This window comes from Heloderma suspectum, chromosome 6 (genome assembly GCF_057233095.1).
Source record: "Heloderma suspectum isolate Gila_16-S chromosome 6, 16-S_ref, whole genome shotgun sequence".
In the NCBI taxonomy this organism is placed as follows: Eukaryota; Metazoa; Chordata; class Lepidosauria; order Squamata; family Helodermatidae; genus Heloderma; species Heloderma suspectum.
The window spans coordinates 26,062,277-26,084,047 of record NC_139463.1 but is presented as its reverse complement, the minus strand read 5'-3'; the positions used below and the strand labels follow the sequence as shown (position 1 = coordinate 26,084,047).

Genomic DNA, 21,771 nt, shown 5'->3' with positions numbered 1-21,771 from the left:
GCTGTAGAGCCAGCTCTCCCTCTTGTTAGCATAAGACTAATTCTTCATTCGATTGACAGGTCTAGTGTATCGGTAATGTGCATCCAAAGAAAGAGAGGAAAGGAACAGAACTGTGGCAGGCATCATTTTCTCAGTAGTTTGCAGATGGGACAATGACAATCATTGCAAGAGAATACAGCTTACTGCATGCCTCTTTTCCAATATTCCTAAGCAAACTGATATCCTTGGGTGACACATGCAGTGTGCGATGCAAGCAACGCAGCACATCCCCAGAGCTATCCACAAGATATAAGGCAAAGTTTTGTTAAAATCCTCAAAGGGAGTGTGAAATGAGGGAGATGGCAGGTAAAATTCTTTGCTGACCTTTGAAATCTTGTATGGGCTGATAAAAAAAAACCTTGACTGCAGGATTCAGACCCTAACAAACAGTTTTGCACTTGGCAATGCAAGCTTTGATTCTGAAGTGGCAAGGAGCGGACACCTTCACTTGAACCAGGGAGAGAGCTGTGCAAAGCAGATTTTAGGCTTGTGGCTGGACTGTGGTTCAGTGGTTAGACAAACTTCATGCAAATCTTATGTGTAATAAAATGTCTTTGCACTTTATAGTTTCTTCATCCATCCAGATTGCTTTAAAATTAATAGACAGTCCTATTACTGTTATTGAGAGCCCAGGCTGCCCTGTGCAATCGATAGGGATTTGGGGTCTTCCAGAATATCTCTACTATATAATGTTGAGGTGCGATTGGGCTCATCCATTCATTCATTCCATTGTTGAGAGGTATGAAGGAGAGACAAACTCCTCAGAGAATTCGAGGAAAACACATTGTGCTTTTGTGATTAACTGGTGGATTTTGCCAAGCACAGAGGAGTTGTGTGGCATTCAAGTGTGGCCTTTGTCCAAGCCCTCCTACAAGGCCATCACCTCATGCAGCATTTCATATGGCTGATGAATGTAAGGGCAATTGGACCAAGACAGAATGACTGAGCAGGGGTGGGACGGGAGGGAGGGAGAGGAAGGAGTAGGCAATGGTGGGGAGGGGGGGCTCCCGCCAGCACTGACACAGCATTAAAAGCACTTTATATTGAGACTAGATCTCTTACTCCTGCCCAGGACTGGGCTTTGCACTGCACTGCCATACCCACTAGAGAAGAGTTGAGAGGAGCTCATGGGTGCAGGAAGTGTTAAATGATGCTCTTCTTTCTAGATGAGGCCTAGGAGAGGATGTTCCCTTGCATCTTACCCCTGCCTGACCCAATTGTTTTCTCTCTGCACAGGGAAGGGGATGCTAAGGAGAACAGAATGCAGACTGCTGGGGTTTAGGTCAGAAATATTTTTCTCTTCCAAACATACACAATCTAATGAACAGCTAAGATGGCTCATGGCCATCCCCAACCCTCTGCACACCCACCCAGGGAGGTAGTGCTTCCAAGTTGGGAACATCCAGTACATACCAGGGAGGAGGTAACATTTAGAGCCGACACATTCTGGCTGACTTGCCTTTCAGAGCACCTTTATTTCTGCATTTCTTTTCCAGGGGAGGGGTTGGAAACAGGGGAGGTGGGTATCCGATTAAACATGCAGGGAGAGTGAGAATTCACATATGGGGGCATAATAGAATATGCTTGTATGGTTTCTGTGGAAGACAAACTTGAGAAGTGTCTCTACATCCATGTATATGAAAAAAAAATTACAAGCCGCATGTTGAAAAAGGTGTTTCATTATTAAACATTAATGTACTGGGGCCACCTCCCCTTTGGTGTTCACCTTGTTTACTATGGAACTAAGTGCGTTACTGGGGGTATTTTTGGATTGGGGGAGGGGGGTTGTATTTTCTTTTGCATGACCTTTAAAGAGGAAAAAAAAAATCTATATATATATATCTATATCTATGAGAACTAAAAGCAAAGCTGAACTGTTAGTCTGTCCCATGAATGCTGGTGGATCTTTTCCTCTTTCTGACTTAACTCTCCCTTTCTTTTTCTTGCCATTTCACTGTCTTTTCTTTCTGAGCCTTGTAAGTGTAAAAATGATTCCGACTTTGTTTTTGTCTCGGGAAACTGCAAATAAAAAAAAACACAAAAAAGGGACAAAATGGTTGTTGCAGCTTCTTTTCTTGACTATACTCCAGAGCTTCTAAATCAAGCCCCTTAAAAAGTGTCTTTTTAAACTAAAGGAACGTTTGGCACTCATCCTGTCCTCTGCATAGAACCTGATGGATATAGGACCAGCATAAATAGAAAAGTTCAGCAGTCAGTCTTTCCAGCTAATTAAAGTAGATTTTCTTCGCAATACCTACTGAAGCTGTTACATTTTATACGCCACCTTTCCTCCCAGGAGCTCAAAGTGATGTACATAAGGTTCCCAGGTGGTCTCCCATCCACATACTGACCAGATCCAGACTTGCCTGGTTACTGCATCATGTACCTTCAGAATGGACCCACCTGGAGGAAACGGGGTAGGATTATGTTTAGAAATAATAGGAAATGCTTCTGAACTCTGTGCCTTTACCTTTAGTAACTGTATAAAAGGGAGAATTTCTGTAGGTGCAGCTTTTCTTATCTCCCTAAAACAAACAATACATGTGGTTCCAGTAACACCTGTAGAAGGGGCATGTAAGTCCAAGAGTCAGGAGATTCTCACAGCTTATGAGTCTGCATTAAGCAATTTTATATGCAACAGCCAATGGGAGCAGAAGATTTAAATGCAGCCATTTAAGAACCAGACATAACGGCTAACTACATTTCCATGGAGTCAGAAGGTCCATCTATACAATGGGCTGCATCGCTGCCTAATCCGCCTGGACCTCTGTGCCCACCCTACCTCCTAAAGTCATTGCCTATTCAACTTTGGCCTAAACTAAACTCTGCTAAATCTCTTGAATACTCACAGACACTATCAACAGTGGGCAAAATGGAACCACTATCTTTCCCTAAGTTATGGAGGTTCTAGTGGCTGACCCTCCTTCTCCCCCCTCCCCTCACCACTCCCTCCCCCCCCCACACACGTATGTAGGTATAGGAAACAGGTGAAGTCGCAAACACCATTTCCTTACAGTCTCCCCTCTCCCTCAACTTGTAGCACAGGAAGAACATTGCAGCACAGGAGGAACACCCAGCAGTTCAATAATAATAGGACCATAATTCATAATAACATTTTTGCACAGATAATATGAGACAGCCATTGCTGAATGATCAAATGACAACTTTATCCATATAGGTATAATCTACTAACCAGTACATACAGAAGTTAAGTAATATTAAAATACAATCTTTAGTAAAAGCTTCCACATTAGAAAGAGGACAGGAATAGATGGGAGCACATGAGCTTAGGAGGCAAAAGACTAATTAGATTTCTCTATACTACTCTGGGCAAGTCTCTGAAGTCCATCTTTATTCAAAGAATGACAAACACAATCTATTCTCTTCTGCAGCAAGTAGTAACAACTGACTGTAGCCCTCTATCCACCTTCTATTATTAGGAAAGCTTGTTAGGATCAAAGCAACAACCGCCAAAATTAGGTAACTGACTGCAACAGAAATGGATTTTACAGAAAAAACAAATGCCCTCAGGTACCTCTGAAGCAGAGATGTGAGTAAGAAAGAAAAATTAAGGCTGGTGATTACTGGCACCAAGAGGGGTGCTGCATCGGTTCTGCCAATACAGCCTCTGCATAATGTTGATTCAAGTCTAATTGGCCAAGGTGTGCTCTTTGGCCCAATCCCTTCCCAGGAAGGGCACAGGTGCAGAAAGCAAGTAAATGCAGCTGATCTGTCAAAGTCTTAGATTACAGCCAGTACCACACAGGTCAGTTAAGATAAACAGATACTTATCAAAACCCTGGATCTCTCACTTGCCCATTTCACTCCTTCAGCTCTGGCTTGGTATATGTTTATAAATTGCAACAGGTTTACAATCTGGTAGTTGCTGGTCATCACAGAATTAATGCAGTCAAATATGACAAAAGCAGCAACAACAAAACAGTGAACAGAATGCAAGTTGGGAATTGCACTCCTATTCACAGCTCCATCAATAAGCCTCAGCTCTGCCCTACATCACTATTAGGTACTCTGGCATTTTCCTCCTTTGCTACAGTTTGGTACACAGTAACAGAGCTAGAAAAGGCCATCCCAATTTTTTCCTGTCCCTCTCCAGAAGAGAGGACGCTTTGCCAATGGTGTTGCTGCAGTTATCAACAGATTTATCTAAAATGGGGTGGGGAAAACTTGCGGCAGTCCAGATGTTGCTGGGTTACAACTTCCATTACCCCTGACCACTGGCCATCCCGGCTGGGGCTGATGGGAGCTGGAGTCCAACAACTTCTGAAGGGCTGGCATTTCCTCTCCCTGACCTAGAAGATGGATGTTTGTTGGTGTTCCTGGGCAAACACAAGTAATATAACAGCCACATGACCAATTCCCACACAACCCCACTGATACACATCAGAACAGCATGGCATTTCCTTCCTGTTGTCTAGCAGAGCTACTTCTCTCAGGGCCTTTATCAGATAGAGGCTGATTTTAAGCAATGCATTATCTCCCATGTGCAGAAACACCCACCACAGTTGTGGTAGGAAAAGACTAGATCAGAAGGGGTGAGGGGGAGCCCCAGGCATTGAATAGCATCCCTGTCTCACAAGACAGAGTGGGCATTAGAACTCAGGCACCATTGCCAGAAAGACAAGAGCATTAATAGTAACATTTTCTGTACTTACACAAAACTAGCCAGCAGGGACAAATTCTCCAAGGGGGAGAATGGAAGCCCCACCAAGATCACAAGACAACACCAAGACACAATTCAGCGGCTAACACACCTACGCCCAAAATAGGACAGGTCACACTCCACAAAACTCTGGGACAGTTCCTAGTGCAAAGCAGCAGATGGTGCTTCTGGGCAACATCACAATGCTACCAACAAGGGCTGCTGGTTAATACTATGGCAGGGGCACTGCCTGACAAGTAGCCATAAGAAAGATGTTGCCAGGGAAGGAGGATAGCCAGACTGTGAAACAGTTCTTCCACGTCATATGGAAGAGCATGGCAAAAGCAACACAAGCCATTGACTAGAATATTGACCGGTCCCATAGATAAGCCCTCCCCAACCCAGCTCTAAGAGATTTCCAGTAGATGGTACCACATGCCTTCTTAAATCTTGTCTTTGACAAGTGGCAGTAGTGTTGGGTGTGAAGTTGAGCTATCAACTGTTGCTTATCTCCCTGACAAATACAGTCCCAAGACAGGAAGAATTTCCCAGCTTGAATCAAGGGAAATAATTTCAAGGAATTTCACACATCCAAGTTCTCCCTAGGAATCCCTTTCCCCAACCCCACCGAACTCTTCTGCAAGATTATAAAGCAGACCCAGTTCTCATGCTACCCAGGTGTTTCAACCAGTTATGCCAGTCCACCGATGGTCCCTGGGTGATTCTGAAAGGGCTGGAAGTTGACATTGGGTCTGCCTTGCTTCTTCCACTAGCATGGGTCATTTTAGAAAACAAGGAAAATATTGTTAACTAGCTTGCAACCTTCAGGTGGCCAAACTGTTTTCTTAGTGTTACATGAGCAAACCATGATAGATGCTGGTTTCAGAAAGATGCAAGACAAAAAGGCCCACATAGTCCAACACAACCGCTATCAGTCAGACTGCCAGAGTAGGAGCCCCCTTAGAACTAGTGGGAAAAAGACCGTGTCTATCCTCACCCCCATAATACAAGCATCTTGGCATGCAAGACACCTTCTTTTCCAAGAAAAGGGGAAAAAATAGATTGTTTTAAATTAATGAACCCCATCATAATGTCTCATTCCACGCATCCAGTCTGGCTGAGGTGGCTCCATCTGGAGACAAAGGACTGCCAACTGTAAGTAGTTCTGGGGTACATCTTCTTACTGCCTCGTTCCAGGAGTCCTGAATGTGAATGAAGGCCTGATAGTCCAGAGCATGTGGTGGGCCGCAGCCATCAGGGTCACATGATCTCACAGCATGAGTTCTGCTTGCGGGCCTGAAACACAATTTAAAGGAGAACATGCACACTGAGAGAGCGAGAGAAAGTTCCATTTATATGTTTGTAGCAAATAAAATCAGAGGCCTCTTCTGAAGTTACCTCTGTGGCAGGGGAACCACAGCAGCACAAGTGCTGCAAAGGTAGTTTGAAAAGCCAGGGGCCAGATGGAAGGCACCCATATAGCAGCCTCAGCTCATGCCAGCATCATCCCAGTTCATGTATTTATCAGGGATACATATGGCACACTTCAGTTGAAAAAGACTCCCAGAGGCTCACATATAAACAAAAATAGCAAATACCAACAATTAATATCCACAGAAGCAATGGAACAAGTCCTGTCATGCTGGACAAGAGGTGAAAATTCCAAATATGTGGTGCCTCAAACTTTGCTCCAGTTAACACCACCTTGTGCTCTAAGGCTCAAATAGACAACTTTGGGAGGTCCTGGGCCCATTTTGCCCCTCCCACCTGATCCCCCTCCCACAGGCCAAACCCTAAATAAAAAAATAAACAGGGGAAACGGTGTCCGTAACTGCTATGTAACACGAAAAAGTTCAAATTTAGCTTACTTGCAAGTTTAATTTGACCCTATTTGTCCTTCATAACAGCCATGGATTTTCCCCCACCATTTATTTTTCCAGGTCGCCCCACATTTGCTTATAACTCCAAACACAAAGCAATTCAACTTATTAAAACTTTTTCAGCAGGAAAAACTTTATGAGTTCAACAATGTATTGCTCTTCAACGTCCTGAAAATCAGAAGTCTGCCCCTCCCCCATTTCACATCCAGCAAGGAAGAAACTAAACCCATGAGAGACTACATCCCATTCAAGGTACAAACACATGTATAGGAGAGCCACGGCTCTATGCCATCAATACTCATTCACCATTCATTCCTCTCCGCCATGAGAGAATTGTCACCTAGCTGTCATTACTTCAGGGAATTCAAGGCAGAAACTGAGCACCATAGCAGCTCATACTGAAATACATTGCAGCAACAGCCTAGTACACTGATCCAGCCTTGTGTATCTGCAATAATTATGCTCTCTCTGTTGTCAAGTTTTTACACAACTTTACAGATCAGCGAGATCTCTCTGATGTACATCTAGGGCCAGCAAGAGAAAGAGAATTATGAAGTATCCTGCTGATTCTCCTTATCATTACATGCTTTAAACATGCTTAAGGAGTCCCACATCACTTGGTTCCAAGATCACCCCACCACCACCTGGTAAACTCACTAACCCACAGATATTCTTCTAGAAAGACAGAGAATGAGTTTATGTCACAGGATAATTGGCCTCTAGCCAGAATATACTTACAGTTTTGTAGAAGGCTTTTGACTGAGTTCCCAGAACCTCTGATTTGGACACCAAGTCATCCAGTTTCTCTCCTCGTTCCAACAAAGACTCCATTGTATTGTGCTAAGTGGGAAAAGACAAAGCTGAAAGGGGGAGAATGTACGTGGCCAGCAACTATTATAAACCCAGCTGCACAAGCCACTACAGACAGCGAGTCTATTAATCGATAGGGTTATGATGACACCACTATGCAGAGCTTAACTTCCAAGCTCCCATCCCACCCCCACCTGCCAGTCCTATAATGGTAGTTTCTGGTTTGGAAGAAGCTTAGAAAACGTGATTTTGCTTTTTAAGTGAAGGAACTAGGTGCGTGGACTTTGCACAACTCCGGGTGTCACACAGACCAACTCTCCTTTTCTTCCATCCCTACAACTATGTATTAATCTAAAGCTGAAATGTAAGAAAAAACAAAAATTGTATACATGTTTATACAAAAGGAGTCTTTTGCCCTACATGAACCACCCCTCCTTTTATGTTCAGGAGAAAAAATGCTTCACATCCTGACTCTTTTACTAAAAGAAGCTACACTACAGGGCCTTTTCAGTTTTGGCACCTTCTCTTTGGCATTTCCTGCCCAGGGAGGCACACCTGGTGATATTATTGCTGGATGTTAGAAAGGTTTTCACCTACCTATAGCTTATTCCAGTTGAGTTTGTGGCGGTTGTTTTTATTTTGTTTGTAAGTCACCTTCAGTGCATGGCAGACAGATTTGAATTTTAACTTATTTTAACTGCTTTCACAATTTTTTTGACACTATCTGCTATTAGGGTCCAATAGACCCTTTAAAGTCTTAACTAGAAATAAATATTATGAGCTTATGCCCCCACTGATTCTCTTGCACCCTGCAAATTCTTTTGCACATGTGGTGAGTCCCGCTTATTCCGTTACATGAGCAGGACTCACTGCTTGTGCAACACAGATTTAGCGCTTCCCAGAGGAAGCCCTGAAACAAGTGGAAAATGTCATTGCTCAATTGGGACAGGTCGACGGAGCCCCTTATGTCAGCTCCAGCGAGAATTGCTAAATCTTCATTCTGCAGGTGGTGGGCACTACTAGCAGATGGGAATTGGTGGGGTGTGAGAGAATCTGTGGAGACGTAAGTGAATTCTGCCCTATGAGTGATTTCCAAATGACTCCAGCTTAACAGAAAACTGATGTACCTCAATAGCCTGATAAGGCCGGGGGAGGGGGGGCAGTGTTCCCTCTCAAAAGAAGATTACGAATAGTAAGTCAGTGTTGTAAGTTTGCACTATGGGAGTGTTAACTCCTATGTTAAGATAAAGCCAACTTGGGACAAAACCCCTCAGTAAAATTTACTCCTGTGGTCCAACAGACCTGCTTTACAAAGGACCCTTACAGTCCCTTGTAAAAAAAGAAGTATACACAGGAAGCACTTTTTTTAAAAAAAACAAAAAGAAGAAAATCTACTCCTGTGGTATAACCACATTAACAAATTATATTTATTATACAAAATGGTAAGGTTTTCCCTACCCTATTTTGAGAAATTGCTGGGGACAGAATGGACCCCAGTTAGCTTAGGCTAGTCTGATGCCCTACAGATGTTTTAGACTACCTCTGATTTAGGCATTTGGTAGTTTCACTCTCCCATTCATTTCTATAGGGGAAGTTAGAGCCCTGAAAGCTTAGTAAGTTTTTTAAAAATGAAAGGGGGTGGTGGGGGAGAGAGAGAGGTGAAAACACCATATGACAACTGACTATAATTGTTGAGGACTACATGGAGTATAAAGTGGTTCAGGTTTGCTAAAAACTAGTTTTACATGCATTTCAAACAGCTGCCGGGGTATACAGCAACCCCATTAGCATAGGAGGATTAAGAAGGTAAAATAAACTCTGCCCAGGTGTCACAGTTTTTGGAGCTTTGACTGCAGAAAGAGAGACTCTATATAGCCATTTATACATGTTTTCTGAAGAGGTGACTAAGGTGTAGCAGGAAGAATACTTAGATTTGAATTTGCCAATATATAAGTATAGGACCCAGTTTTTAGATGCTTAGAGCTTATCTCAACTTTAATATTTGGGCTAAAGTTGCCCAAAATCATGATCTAAACTTGGTAAGAGTTGTAGACAGATCTTCAGTTAAGAAAATCCCAAAGCTTCACTGCTTAGCTTAAAAATGTGGTTCTTTGCACCCTAAGAATAGCTGAGAAGCAACACTAGCCTGTGATTTAAGATATGTTAAATAGTTCCCTTTCTAGCTGCTTCCATGCTCTGCAGGAAGCTTAAAAGCTCAGTTTAGCTCCCAATCCCCTGCATACTGTTTGGGCAGACTAACAGGAAGCAAGATTCAAAACGATAATCTCTTCCCATTAGAAGCATCCACTCATTTGAGTGGAAATCACATACTTCATTATGATCAGGGCATTCCTCAGTTGTGGAGAAGGGATGAGCATAAAACAGGATATGCAAGAAAGTTTTACTCCACAAGTCAAGGAACACTAGAGTCATTATTAGAGATGAACTCAGAGATACGGATGACACCATAACAACCAGCAAAAGGGGTTCATAGCTAAGGTAGCAGTCATGACCTAGTTCCATCTGATTACATCATGTTTTCATCTCAGCTTGCAGAATTACAAGTGGCTATTCAAAGACTGATTTAAGAGCCAATTACTCCCATGAACCAGAACACAAGGAACTCCAGTCACACTGCAGAAGAGCCCATCTATTCCAATAAAAAGGGTACGTTTTTACAGCTTTTGGAATCTTGTGAGAAAGGGTTCTTAAGCTGACACCTATGAACACCGCTGCCCACAACTAACCTGAAGAATAATCTGCTCTGGTCTGTGAAGCTGTGGGAGCCCGCGAGACAGTGCAACCTCTCTTCTCCCTGATTTTTGAGGTGGTCATGACAAAATCTCCGAAAACTCAGTCCAGCTTCCAGTGTGCATAGAAGAGCAGCATCTCTCTCTACTTACTTTATGCCTTGTATGCCCCAATCTAACATTCAGTCACCAACATGGTACACAGCCTCACCACTAAGATTTCTCCTAGAGTTTGTTTAAAAGTGCTTCCACATCAAAGCCATGTAAGCTTTCCAAGTGAGACACGGTACCCTCCAATGCCATATGGTAATACAAGATGGTGTCCCTTACCAGAATGACTTTAGTCTCATCCAACTCTGCTTGCACTTTTGTCATTGCGTCTGCCTCACGAGGATTCTTAAAAAAGAAATACATTTTATTTCAGAAGACTGTAGACAAGACACAAGAGATCCTCATTAGGATTTTAATTCCACATTGGAATAATCAGGAAAGTGGATTATTCCAAATATACAGAGCTGCAAACACATACGTGGCCCAACTCAGACACTTCAACCTTTATATACCAGTAGGTTTGATAAAAATAATGTTTTCCCCCTCCGCTTGAATATTCAGAGTTCTTTCCCCAGAGAACAGCCTTCTCTTACACAGCATAGTAAAAACTAGCTGTAGTCATGCATGTGGGATTGAGGTTACTAGCAAGGCAGCCTCTTAGATCATACCATGCTAGATATTGAATCAATAAGACCAATCTATCTTTTTAATAAGCAGTAGAGACTGCTTATTAATGCTAGTACTATAACTAGTAGTAGACACACACACTGAAAGGTAAGAAGAAAACATCTGAGTTAAAATTATGTATTGTATTTCTGTCCCATGTGTATTGTGTTCTGTAAAATAAAATCAATTTTAGTTCATGATAAAAAGTGCACAAAGGTATCATGCTGGAAGACTCAAGCAGGCTGCCTTGCACAGATACCAGATCCCATTACAGCTTCTTCCCCTTGAAACTGTTAGTTAAGTCCAACCATACCTGGTATTTACTAAGGTAACCATCCAGTGCTGTGTAATTTATTGTTGCTGGAGATCCAGAAGGCCAGTCTATCCTATCAACCTGCCTTGAGAATTCATCCAGCACCTACAATGCAAAACAATAGGAATCTTTCACTCTCATCACATAGACTTCAGGATTAAGGGCTAGTATTTTAAAAGCACTCAGATGAAATAGAACAACCAGAATGGCAACCCAGTACGTTTGTCCTGAAGCCTCGAAATGCTGTTGGACAAATAGCTCTTGATGTGCGCTATCTGAAGTAACTATAGTGAACTTATGAGAACATTTTATATTTTCAGGGGGGTAGCCATGTTAGTCTGTATTGCAGCAAAAAACAGGGTTTTGTGGCAAAGCAGCACCTTAAAGACTAACATAAACTTCTGTGGACTACAGTCCACTTCATCAAGTGCATGAAGTGTTCTTCTGAGTTATATATACACATGTAGTTGGGGGAGGGGTGGATTGGAAACAGTGAAGTCTGAGGGAAATGAAAGGCAGAAAGTAGACAGTAATAATTACATTCACAAAACAATTAGTGAAAATACAAACAGCCTGGCATTGGTAAGCTAGTTACACCTTCATCCAATTCTAGCCACAGGTGATAGAACTGAACCTCTTGATGTACTGCAATTCAGCGGTTTCATGTTACAGTGTCCCTTTGAAGTTCCTTTGTTCAAGAAGGGCCACTTTATGATCAGTTACAGAGTGTTCTGGGAGGCTAAAGTGTTCTTCCACTTTTTTAAATATTGCCATTCCTGATGTACAAAATAAATAGACACAAATCTGACGTGTAGAAACTGGCTGTTTTATATTATGAATTTCACAGTAAGATGAGAGATGCCTTGGAACGGTTAGCCCTGGAAGATGGCATACAAACGGTGACATAAACAGACTATTGAAGACAGCTCCCTGGGTAACCCATATTATCACTGTCAACTGCAATGGCAGACAAATGACATCAACTTTCTCTCCTTGTTTTCTACTAGAACATTGACTTTCCCCAATGGAAAAAGCTGACAAGTATGCAGGCAGTTATGAGATCCAACCAAGCTCATAGCCAGTAATAAGTCAAAACAGAAGTCTGAATTTCTAGCCTTAACAGAACAGGCACTGAGCTGAGGGCACCTCAGGTAGTTCCATCTCTGAAACAAAGCAGGTCTGCTTTCCAGGTACTTGTCAGATTCACATTGCCTGGGAAGCCGCAAGTTCCTCAGAAGACTATAACAAAAAAGCAGTAGCCTGTCTTGAGGATAATTGCTGCAAGCCAAATGCCCCCAAACCTGACCCAATTCAGATATCATACCAACCATGGCTAAGTAAGCTTAACTACGGTTTGATATCCAAATTTGCAAATCATGGCCTGCAATCTCCTTGGTACAATGGTTTGGTACAATGTCTCATCAACAAACCACAGTTATGGCAACAGCTCTGTCTGAGAAAAAAGCAGCTCTGTCTGAGAAAAAAGCAAACAAGCATCTCTAAACACGTTTGCCTATTATAAATTTGGAAGCTCAAACTATAGTGTAGGTAGAACAGGGCTGAAAGTTTTCAGCCAAATTGGAGAGTGTGGAAGAACTGGCCTACCTCTTTTGTTGCAGCCCCATTTTGTCTCCACTCCCTGTTCTGAGGTAGCAAGAAGCGCACCTTTCAAGAGCCAACATTTCCCCTCGTCGATCCCCTACATCATGTAGCGTTATTACAGGGAGAGCTGGAAATGGCATCTACTAGTGGTGGTATCGTCACTTCTCTTCATTCTTAGGTGGGGGGAGGGGGGAGAATGGTGGCCAGCAGCCACTCAATCATTGCTGCTGCCTTACAGCTGCTAATGTTTTGCCGTTTGATTTTTATAACTCCCCCTAAACTGCCAAAATACACCCCCTCCTTCTTGTTGCCATTTTGGTGTGATGTCCCAATTGAACCAATGTTTTATCTATAATCAAGGCAAACCTTTAGCTTTGAAAGCACGCTAGAACATCTATTGTATGCTGTCCAGCAGCTCATCTGCAGAGACACAAGTCAGTCTGGTACAAGTTGGTGTTTACCTTATCCAGCAAGGTGAAACAGACCCGGGATGGATACTCATTGTCCGCAATCACCACTCCAGCCAACCCATCATTCCGCACATAAACGTGGCAAAGGTATTCTGAAGCAAAGAAAAAACTGAAAGATTTACATCTGTTTGGATATGAAGTTCCTGAGCATTCACGAGAGAACCACAGGAAGATAACAAATTCATTTAGCAACACCCCCATTTTAGCATGCATTTTCAGGATTACACATTCTAGAGGCAAGTCGATTCTGAACTCATCGACTCCAAGTCTTTAAATGGACTTCACTTTGAAAAGGTGAATGGAATTCCCCCACTGCAGGCCAAGGACAGCTTCCAAACATAAGAACTACTATGTCTGGGTAGCACTGCATAGTATACACCACAGGAAAAAACTCTTAGGCCAAAAATTCAGGGTACCCATAAAATCATCTGCAGCACTGTGAATACAGTCTGGGGAAGGGCTAATACAGAGGTAGCCAGCAACATTAGGACTTCCCAATGTGATATGTAGTCTGGACAAGATAGATCCACATCCTGCACCAAAATGTATTTTTCTAAGTAATGGGAATATAAGGATGCAGCAAGGGAATAAAGACTGGAGATAGATGAAATATTGGACAGGCAATAGTAGCTGTGGGAGAATGAATAAGGCTCTGTACAAACCACTGGAGGCAGCAGGTACATCCAGATACTTCTAGCTCCTGAAATTTTATCAGATACCATCATCAAGCTTTCTCCACAACTACAAGGGTTCAATGTTTTCTCGTTCAAAAAACATATGTAGGGTTCTGTGTTCTGAACGTGGAATCCTGCCACTCATTTTTTTAAAAAAGTAAACACAAGGAGCATCAATGCATGAAAGACAGAGGTTCAGAAAAGTTCAGGAATAAGACAGAACAAGACAAAGCCAGAAAGATTCTAGCAGATTGGGGTGGATGACACAGTACAAAATTGTACCAACAGTTTACTGAGTAGGGTGAACATGATTAATAATGACACTGTCATTATGGAAAACTGAAGTCAGTTCAGGAGGCCAGACTTGGTGTTCAACTGGGGCAATAATGAATAGGCTACTTGTTGTCAGGCAGGTTTCTGCAGCTGCTCCATTTTCCACTAAGTATGCTTCCACACTGAAGCATCATTCAGCATATGACTTGGCAGAGATTCAATCTGCACTAAATTCTATAACTCCCCTGCTCCTCTGTTGCTGCTACAATCATTTGCCTCACAATGCATATTAAGTCAAAGACCAATATGAGCAGGATGAAATAGCTAAAATTACTCAAGAGTAGTGTCAATGTGTGGTGCATTCTTACACAAGCAATAGCTTTTTACAGGGCTCCATTTCTACTGCTTTACCAAACAAGGATTAAGCCATGCTATCCTATAACTTGGATGGCAATGGCCAGCTCATTTCTTATTAGGAGATATGTTTAGAAGTCATTTTAAAACCCAACCAACTTAGTCCAAGGGCAGATGTAATTTAATCAAGAGAAGCCAACAAAAACTATTTACTCCCCCAAACAGCAAAACGAATGCGCTCTTTCTGCTAGAAGTGGCTGTCACATGAAAGATGCAGGTGAGTGCAAGCCATATCTTGGAATCTTTGCAAGTTTACACTTTTAACTGTTTGTGCATTTCTCAGTAACCCAAACCACTGTGTACTCTTACCTTGTTCCTTCACAGAAGCTCTGCTGCCAGGCTCTGAACGCTCTACTATCAGCTGACTTGTGAAGGTCATGAATTCCTGAACACTAAAAACAGAAGATGTATTCCCCACAATTAATAACCAAAGCTCCCCAAATTCACCAAACAGTTTTGGGAGCCACATAGATTCCAGAGAGAAAAACAATTTTAATAGCAGTGGCACTGAAATAAACTCACTGCAAAACATTTTTAGTAAGAAAATGTTCACAGTGCAAAGCTACTTACTTAAAATCTTCATTCTCAAAACAGAAAGGCAGAGTGCAAGATTTCATTTAAAAGGGGAGAGCTTTCGAAAAGCAGCTCCAAATCAACAATCCATCAAAAAAAAGGTCAAGTGTCAACAGGTGTAAGCATCCACTCAACTCAGGTCCCCATTGGTCAACTATTTTGGTAGCAGCCTCTACCTATGAATGGTGTGAATAATTGTAGCCTAAGCTATGTTTTAACAAAACTATTTTTAAAAGTGTGCTCAAAGAAATGCATAAGCAGACAGAAAAAAAGGGTTTTGATTTGCTGTAACAGTTTTGGGCAGTCCTATTAAAAATATATATAGTTTTGTGGCAAGATGGCCCCAGTATTCAGGGACCAAATTCAAAACACTGCAAGATTAATGGCATAATGTTTACCTGGGTACACTTACCAAGTGCATTAGTGGGACATCACAGCAGACTAGTGAGCACACTCAAAGCTGTTTATGTTTAGCTTGCAAGTGAAAGGGGACCACATTTTGAGGGCAAAGCACATCTGTTCAGACTGGCACAAGTGGCAAACCTTTTTAACCCTTAATAGAATTCATACTGAGTGACATTCTTTAAAATAAGATCATAGGTGCGTAATCTATCATAACTTATGCTAAGATAACAAAAAAAGTCAGTTTTTGTCAGCTAGCATTCAAGATTGCCTGAACTAAGATTTTAAAGTAACATCAGGCAATTCCCCAAACAGAAAGAATTACAGTTCACCAACTTGAGCTCCTTGCAACTATCTCAAAGAGACCACCAGAGTATAGATTCAAACCCTTGATGGGGACATAGGAAAGCATTAAGGGAAAGAGCCCCAATAGTCATTCTGATGCTGTGGAAACATACCTGGATCTCTGGAAAAAGCTAAATGATGACACATCATAGGCAGCTTTCAGTAAATGCACCTTGGGATCTCCTTTATAAAGGACACTTAGACTGTAAAGCTTCATCCTTGTATCTACTTAAGCCTCTCTGCTTCTTGATAACCTGAGCAAAGGAAGCAGGGAAGACAGACACATACAAAAAATCAAGTAGCTTAAAAGTGAAAATAGTGTATTTTATTTCTGATATTGTGAAGATATATGCCAATTCATATTCCGAATTAGATACCTGAACACTTTACACACTAGAAAATGATGCACAGGAGGATTGACGGCCTATGCTGCAATCCTATGTGCATTTACTTGGGAGTAAATCCTACTGATTTCCGTGACACGTATGTATACGAATACAGATAGAGCCTAACAAAATACTCATCTCCAATAAATACATTCATCTCAGATAAATGCATCCCTGTCCTATAATTTAAAGAGGCATTCAGTATAATAGATGTTTGCAGCTGTTTCCAAAGAAAGCTTCAACACTTTCTGTGTAAAATAAAGTAGCCAGAATAAGGTTATATTGCAAGCATCCCTATCATTTTTTCAGATGTAGCTCCTCTCTGCACGCCACTATAAATTCAATTGGAAGATCTAACTTATTTAATTTTTTGAGCTCAACAAAGTATAATAGCAATGCCCGCAAGTAAAAAGCCACAAAAATTATAAGCACCTATCAAAGATTCCAGAGATGCATACACACCAGGATTTAAATAACACTTTCAAAAACATTTATGTATTCATCTACATTCGCATCCCATGCCATCCTCATGGCTTAAGCTCAGTAACTACAGCTTTAAAAACACATACCCTATAAAAAGGTATTTCATTCAGTTTTTGTAAATTGTTGATATCCACTCTAAGATGGGAGTAGGGTGCAATTAGGGCACAATTGTATGCATGTTTAGACAGAAAAAAGTCCTACAATTCCCAGCATTCCCCAGCCAGCTGGCTGGGGAGTGCTAGGAGTTATAAGACTTATTTTCTGTCTAAACATGCATAGAATTGCTCCTTTAGCATATGATGAATTTCATAAATTATGGACATTTCAATTTCTAAAAAAAATGCCTTTAACTGCAATCCTATCTAGACTTAACTGAAGTAAGCCCCCCGTGAATATGGTGGGACTTACTTCAGAGTAAACATGCACAGGATTGGTCTCTGTACATCTTGGGCCTTTAAATCATAGACAATACTTGTGTAATTTCTTCCATGGAAATGAGGCAGAAATATATTATTTACTAGGCCCTGTAGAGCTAGAAAATGAGTAGTCCGTGAAGATGGGATTAGTTCCCAGAGTGTTTTGAAATAACAAACACCTACTCCAGCATAAGTACATAAGTACAGGAGAAGAAGGGAAGACTAGAAGCAACTGACCCCATTGAGGCAGCATGAAGAGAGAACCCCCACTGAATCCCACACTCTTCTCAAGACAAACCTTTGGCAGCACCTCAGCCTCTGCCTCTTCCCACCTCAGTCTCTTAAGGGCTGAAAAGTCAAAGAGTGTCTTGCAGCACCTTTAACAATAACATTGTTATTGTGGCATAAGCTTTCACAGACTAGAGCCTACTTCATCAAATGGATGAAGTGTTATCCTTAGTTGGCAAGAGCATATATGGTAAATACAGTTATTAACAATGGAGCCAAAATGCCATGAAATGCAAGACGAGCAGTCTGAGCCATTTCTATGAAAAAATGGAATATATAGAATATGAATACAGCAACAACAGTGATTATAGAAATTGCACCCCAGACACACCATGATTTTAATAAGCTTATTTATTTATTATATTTCTATACTGCCCAATAGCTGAAGCTCTCTTGGTGCTTCTGTGTCTACCAACTGCCCAGATACAAAGATCATCCTCACAGACCCTTATTTCAGGTGGGTGGTGGCCTTTTCAGTTGTTGAACCCCAGGGAGGCTTAGGTGGTGCAATTCATTTCTGGGACCGGATAAGACTTTTTTTTGCCCAGGCCTTTTGAGATTTTAAAGTTGTTAGACAGTTGTTTTAATCTGATTTGACACTGGCATTGTTTGGCTCCCCTATTTGTATTGTATTGTTTTTCTTGTTTTAAGATTATTGTTAGCTGCAGCTGACAATAAATCTGTAAGTTTTTTTTAAGGTGCCATAAGTCTCCGTGTTTTGCTGTAACCTTAAAACATTTACTGGAGAATATGCATGGAACTCAGTGGGACTTACCCTCAAGTAAACATACTTAGGATTCCACCATAAAACAGCTATGCTATGGAATTAAGCATAAGTACTTCCAAATCCCAGGAAGTACTAGTTCCCCTCTACTCAGCACTGGTTAGGCCTCATCTGGAGTATTGTGTCTAGTTCGGGGCACCACACTTTAAGAAGGATGCAGACAAACTGGAGAGGGTTCAGAGGAGGGCAACAAAGATGATCAGAGGACTGGAAACAAAGCCCTATGAAGAGAGACTGAAAGAACTGGGCATGTTTAGCCTTGAGAAGAGAAGACTGAAGGGAGATATGATAGAATTCTTCAAGTACTTGAAAGGTTGTCACAGAGAAGAAGGCCAGGATCTCTTCTCGATCATCCCAGAGTGCAGGACATGGAATAATGGGCTCAAGTTACAGGAAGCCAGATTCCGTCTGAACATCAGGAAAAACTTCCCGACTGTTAGAGCAATATGACAATGGAATCAATTCCCTAGGGAGGTGGTGGGCTCTCCCACACTGGAGGCATTCAAGATGAGGCTGGACAGCCATCTGTCAGGGATGCTCTGACTTGGATTCCTGCATTGAGCAGGGGGTTGGACTCATTGGCCTTGTAGGCCTCTTCCAACCCTACTATTCTATGATTCTATGATTAAGGTTGAAACCACTTTGGAACTAAAGTTGGTATGGAAGGGTTGATTTTATCTGCCTGTGATGCTACAAAGCCATGGCTAAAAGTAGGCAATACTGGGCTTGATGAATAAATACTCTGAAACAATTAGAGAATGGACCAATCAGTCTATTTCTAGTTCATGTCAGTTTTGCATGTGTTCATTCATAAGTTCCTCCATCCCATTTACACATTAATCTGCAATATATATATATATATATATATTTTTTTTTAAGTGATCAAAGTTTGTATTTAAATGCCCTTTTTTGAACTTGTTTTCCTCCCCAAATAAGCATTTCTAAACGTATTTTAATCCAAAGTACCCATTTCTAAATGTGATTCAACTTAAAACATGCATTTTGGTATGGGGTTTTTGAGGGGGAGGGCATCTTTTATTCAGCCAAGGCCTGCATTGCAAAATTCAGATAAGCATGAAATCCAACGAATAAGTGCATTCTGATCTGCACATTACTCCAGGAAGTGCGGATCAGATCAGTCTGCATTCAAATTTCTCAAAGAACGTATTCTTTAAGCATCCCTAAATCCAGTTTATACAGTTCTCTATGCTTCTAAACTAGAGCAATCCTTCTTTCAGGTTCCAAGGACGGTAGATGGGTATTTACCGGTCGATCTATGGCCAATTCCTGTAGATCAGAAGGATTTCTGACTCCAGGTAGTTTAATAATAGCAAGTAAAACAAAGTTAAAAAAAAAATCATCTCTGCTATGGCTGGCCTTATCACTTATCTCGTTTTATTTCCTTCACCTATAAAATATGTGTATTGATTGGTTGCCTTTGACTAGGTCGTTACGTCTACTAGCCACTTTTTATTGTTTGCATTAGGAACACACACCCCATATACACACACAAAATAATTCAGATGAAGATTTATATTTGAATATACAGCGTACAGCTCGTGGGGCTCAGCGGGCAATTGACTCCACTGACACACCCACACCGACTATTTTGCGCCGAGGTCTGACTTCGGCGTTTGGGTAACCCCCCCCCCCCAACCCAAAATAGATCCCACAAGCCCTCGATCTGGCTGCCCCTATTTGTACAGCGCCGAGCGCAGCCTGGCACAACGTATGAAATGGCGCCGCCACAGCAGCCGTAGCAACGGCGGCGGGGAAAAGCGCCCCAAAGCCACCATCCCTCCCCCGCCCCTTCCCAAGGGGCTCGTTCCGGCGGGACCCTGTGGAGGGCCAAGCCCCTGCCAAGCACGCAGGACCCCCTCGGCCGCTGACTTCGACACACGACGGGCGAAAGCGCTCGCGCTCACCGCAGCCGCCGTGCGAAAGGGGGAGGCCCGGCTCGGCCCGGCTCGGCCCGGCTCGGCTCGGCTCGGCCCGGCTCCGGGCGGCGCCGCTCCCACGTCAGCCGCCTCTCCTCAAGGATTCCCCAAGCCGCTCTGAGGGAACTAACAAAGCGGAAGCCGGCGAGCCCTGTGACCCGGATGTGGAGCCCGAAGAGAGCCGGAAGTGCTGCCAGCTCGACGAAGAGCTAGGCGCCATAGAGATAGAAAAATGTAAAGTAACGGCGGGATCATCTGCAGACGGAATTATTTTCCGGATCTGATCAGTAGAAGCTGGTGGCTCCGATTGCGGTGGGGCCGCACATCCATTCTGGATTTCGGTCAGGATTGGCCAGAACTCCAAAGGAGCTATCCAAGGTGCTGGACCTATTTTGGGATCAGCGATTTACAGCGCAATCCTATGCCTGTTTAGACGGGGGAAAAAGTCCTACAACTCCCAGCATGCCCCAGCCAGCCATGCTGCCTGGGGCATGCTGGGAGTTGTAGGACTTTTTCCCCCGTCTAAACAGGCATAGGATTGCGCCCTTGGATAATTCCCTTAAGAGTTCTGGATGGTTCTGACTGAAACCTGGAATGGCTTCACAGCCCCACCGAAATCGGAGCCACCAGCCTCCACTGGATCTAATAATAACCCGCAATTAAATTAGGCAAAAACCAAAACACTTCCGGTGGGGGTTAACGCTGCCTCCCCCTCGGCGCCCCCTCCCCCCGTGGGGACTTATAGAAAACAATGGGAACATCCACGACTTTAGCAGGGCTGCGATTGGGCAGCGGCGTGCGCTGTCTTCGCTCTTTCCCAGCAGAAAACTCAGGGCAGCCACAGAAGCCCGTACTCTTTCTACCGCGGGCGTTGCTCCATGTGAAAAATGTCACACGCACACGAAACGTGGTTCTTCACACATTGGTAAAACAGCCCTGCCGAAAGTGCCCGTTATCTTCCATCCCCGCTGTGGCTTACGACAGCCCTGCAATGCGGCCCGCTTAATACTGCAGCTCAGAGGTGGGGCTGAGGCTGGCTTGGGTTGCCAGCCAGCCCCAACCCCCACAAAACGTCCCTTCAGCGGCAGCGAAGGCCAAGCTCCTCACGCGGCCTCCTCCGCCGCTTCCCAGCCCAAGTCCGGCGTTCAGCTGCGAGCAGACGCCGACTTGCACGCAGAGACCACGCACCCCTCAATGCTCGGCAACGCTCAGCAGAACCTCACTTACATGACATGAGAGCTCAGCGAGGACAGAGGCTCCTGTCTTTGCAGCCTCGCTTTGTTGGGGTGGGGAGAGGGACGCGGTTTCCAACTTGCAGAAATCCCGGGTTTCTCTTTTATCAGTTTCTACGGGCAGCGATACTACTGCCCAGACACCACGAAAACATGGCTTCCAAAGACAAACCGGAAGTCGGAAGACTCGGTGTATGTCTACGGTAAAAAGTCTGTGGGGCTAATCGCCGCCAGGCCGAATATATAGACCATCTCTACACGCAGGGCGCATGCGTCAGAGGCGGAAGGGCGCGCGACGCTCGGGTGAGATCAAGTGGGCACAG

The 21,771-nt window shown here is 43.1% G+C and overlaps 1 protein-coding gene across 4 annotated transcripts; it reads right to left on the bottom strand.

Moving 5' to 3' along the window:
- Positions 1 to 1,487: 1,487 nt before the first annotated feature.
- YKT6 (YKT6 vesicular SNARE protein) lies at positions 1,488 to 21,616 on the bottom strand. 4 transcript variants are annotated; one of them, XM_084803863.1, is made up of 9 exons: positions 20,205 to 20,335; positions 17,506 to 17,584; positions 16,036 to 16,176; positions 14,912 to 14,994; positions 13,233 to 13,333; positions 11,170 to 11,274; positions 10,470 to 10,535; positions 7,318 to 7,419; positions 1,497 to 5,995 (listed from the first exon to the last, which is right to left on the bottom strand). In XM_084803863.1, exons 3-9 carry the CDS (start codon positions 16,137 to 16,139, stop codon positions 5,960 to 5,962), a joined length of 597 nt encoding a protein of 198 aa, XP_084659989.1. In that variant the 5' UTR covers positions 16,140 to 16,176; positions 17,506 to 17,584; positions 20,205 to 20,335; the 3' UTR covers positions 1,497 to 5,959. The 4 variants fall into 4 exon arrangements, with proteins under 4 accessions (XP_084659987.1, XP_084659988.1, XP_084659989.1 ...); XM_084803861.1 differs by lacking the exon at positions 17,506 to 17,584 and having other exon boundaries at positions 1,488 to 5,995; XM_084803862.1 differs by lacking the exons at positions 17,506 to 17,584; positions 20,205 to 20,335 and adding an exon at positions 21,444 to 21,616 and having other exon boundaries at positions 1,493 to 5,995.
- Between the last annotated feature and the right edge of the window lie 155 nt (positions 21,617 to 21,771).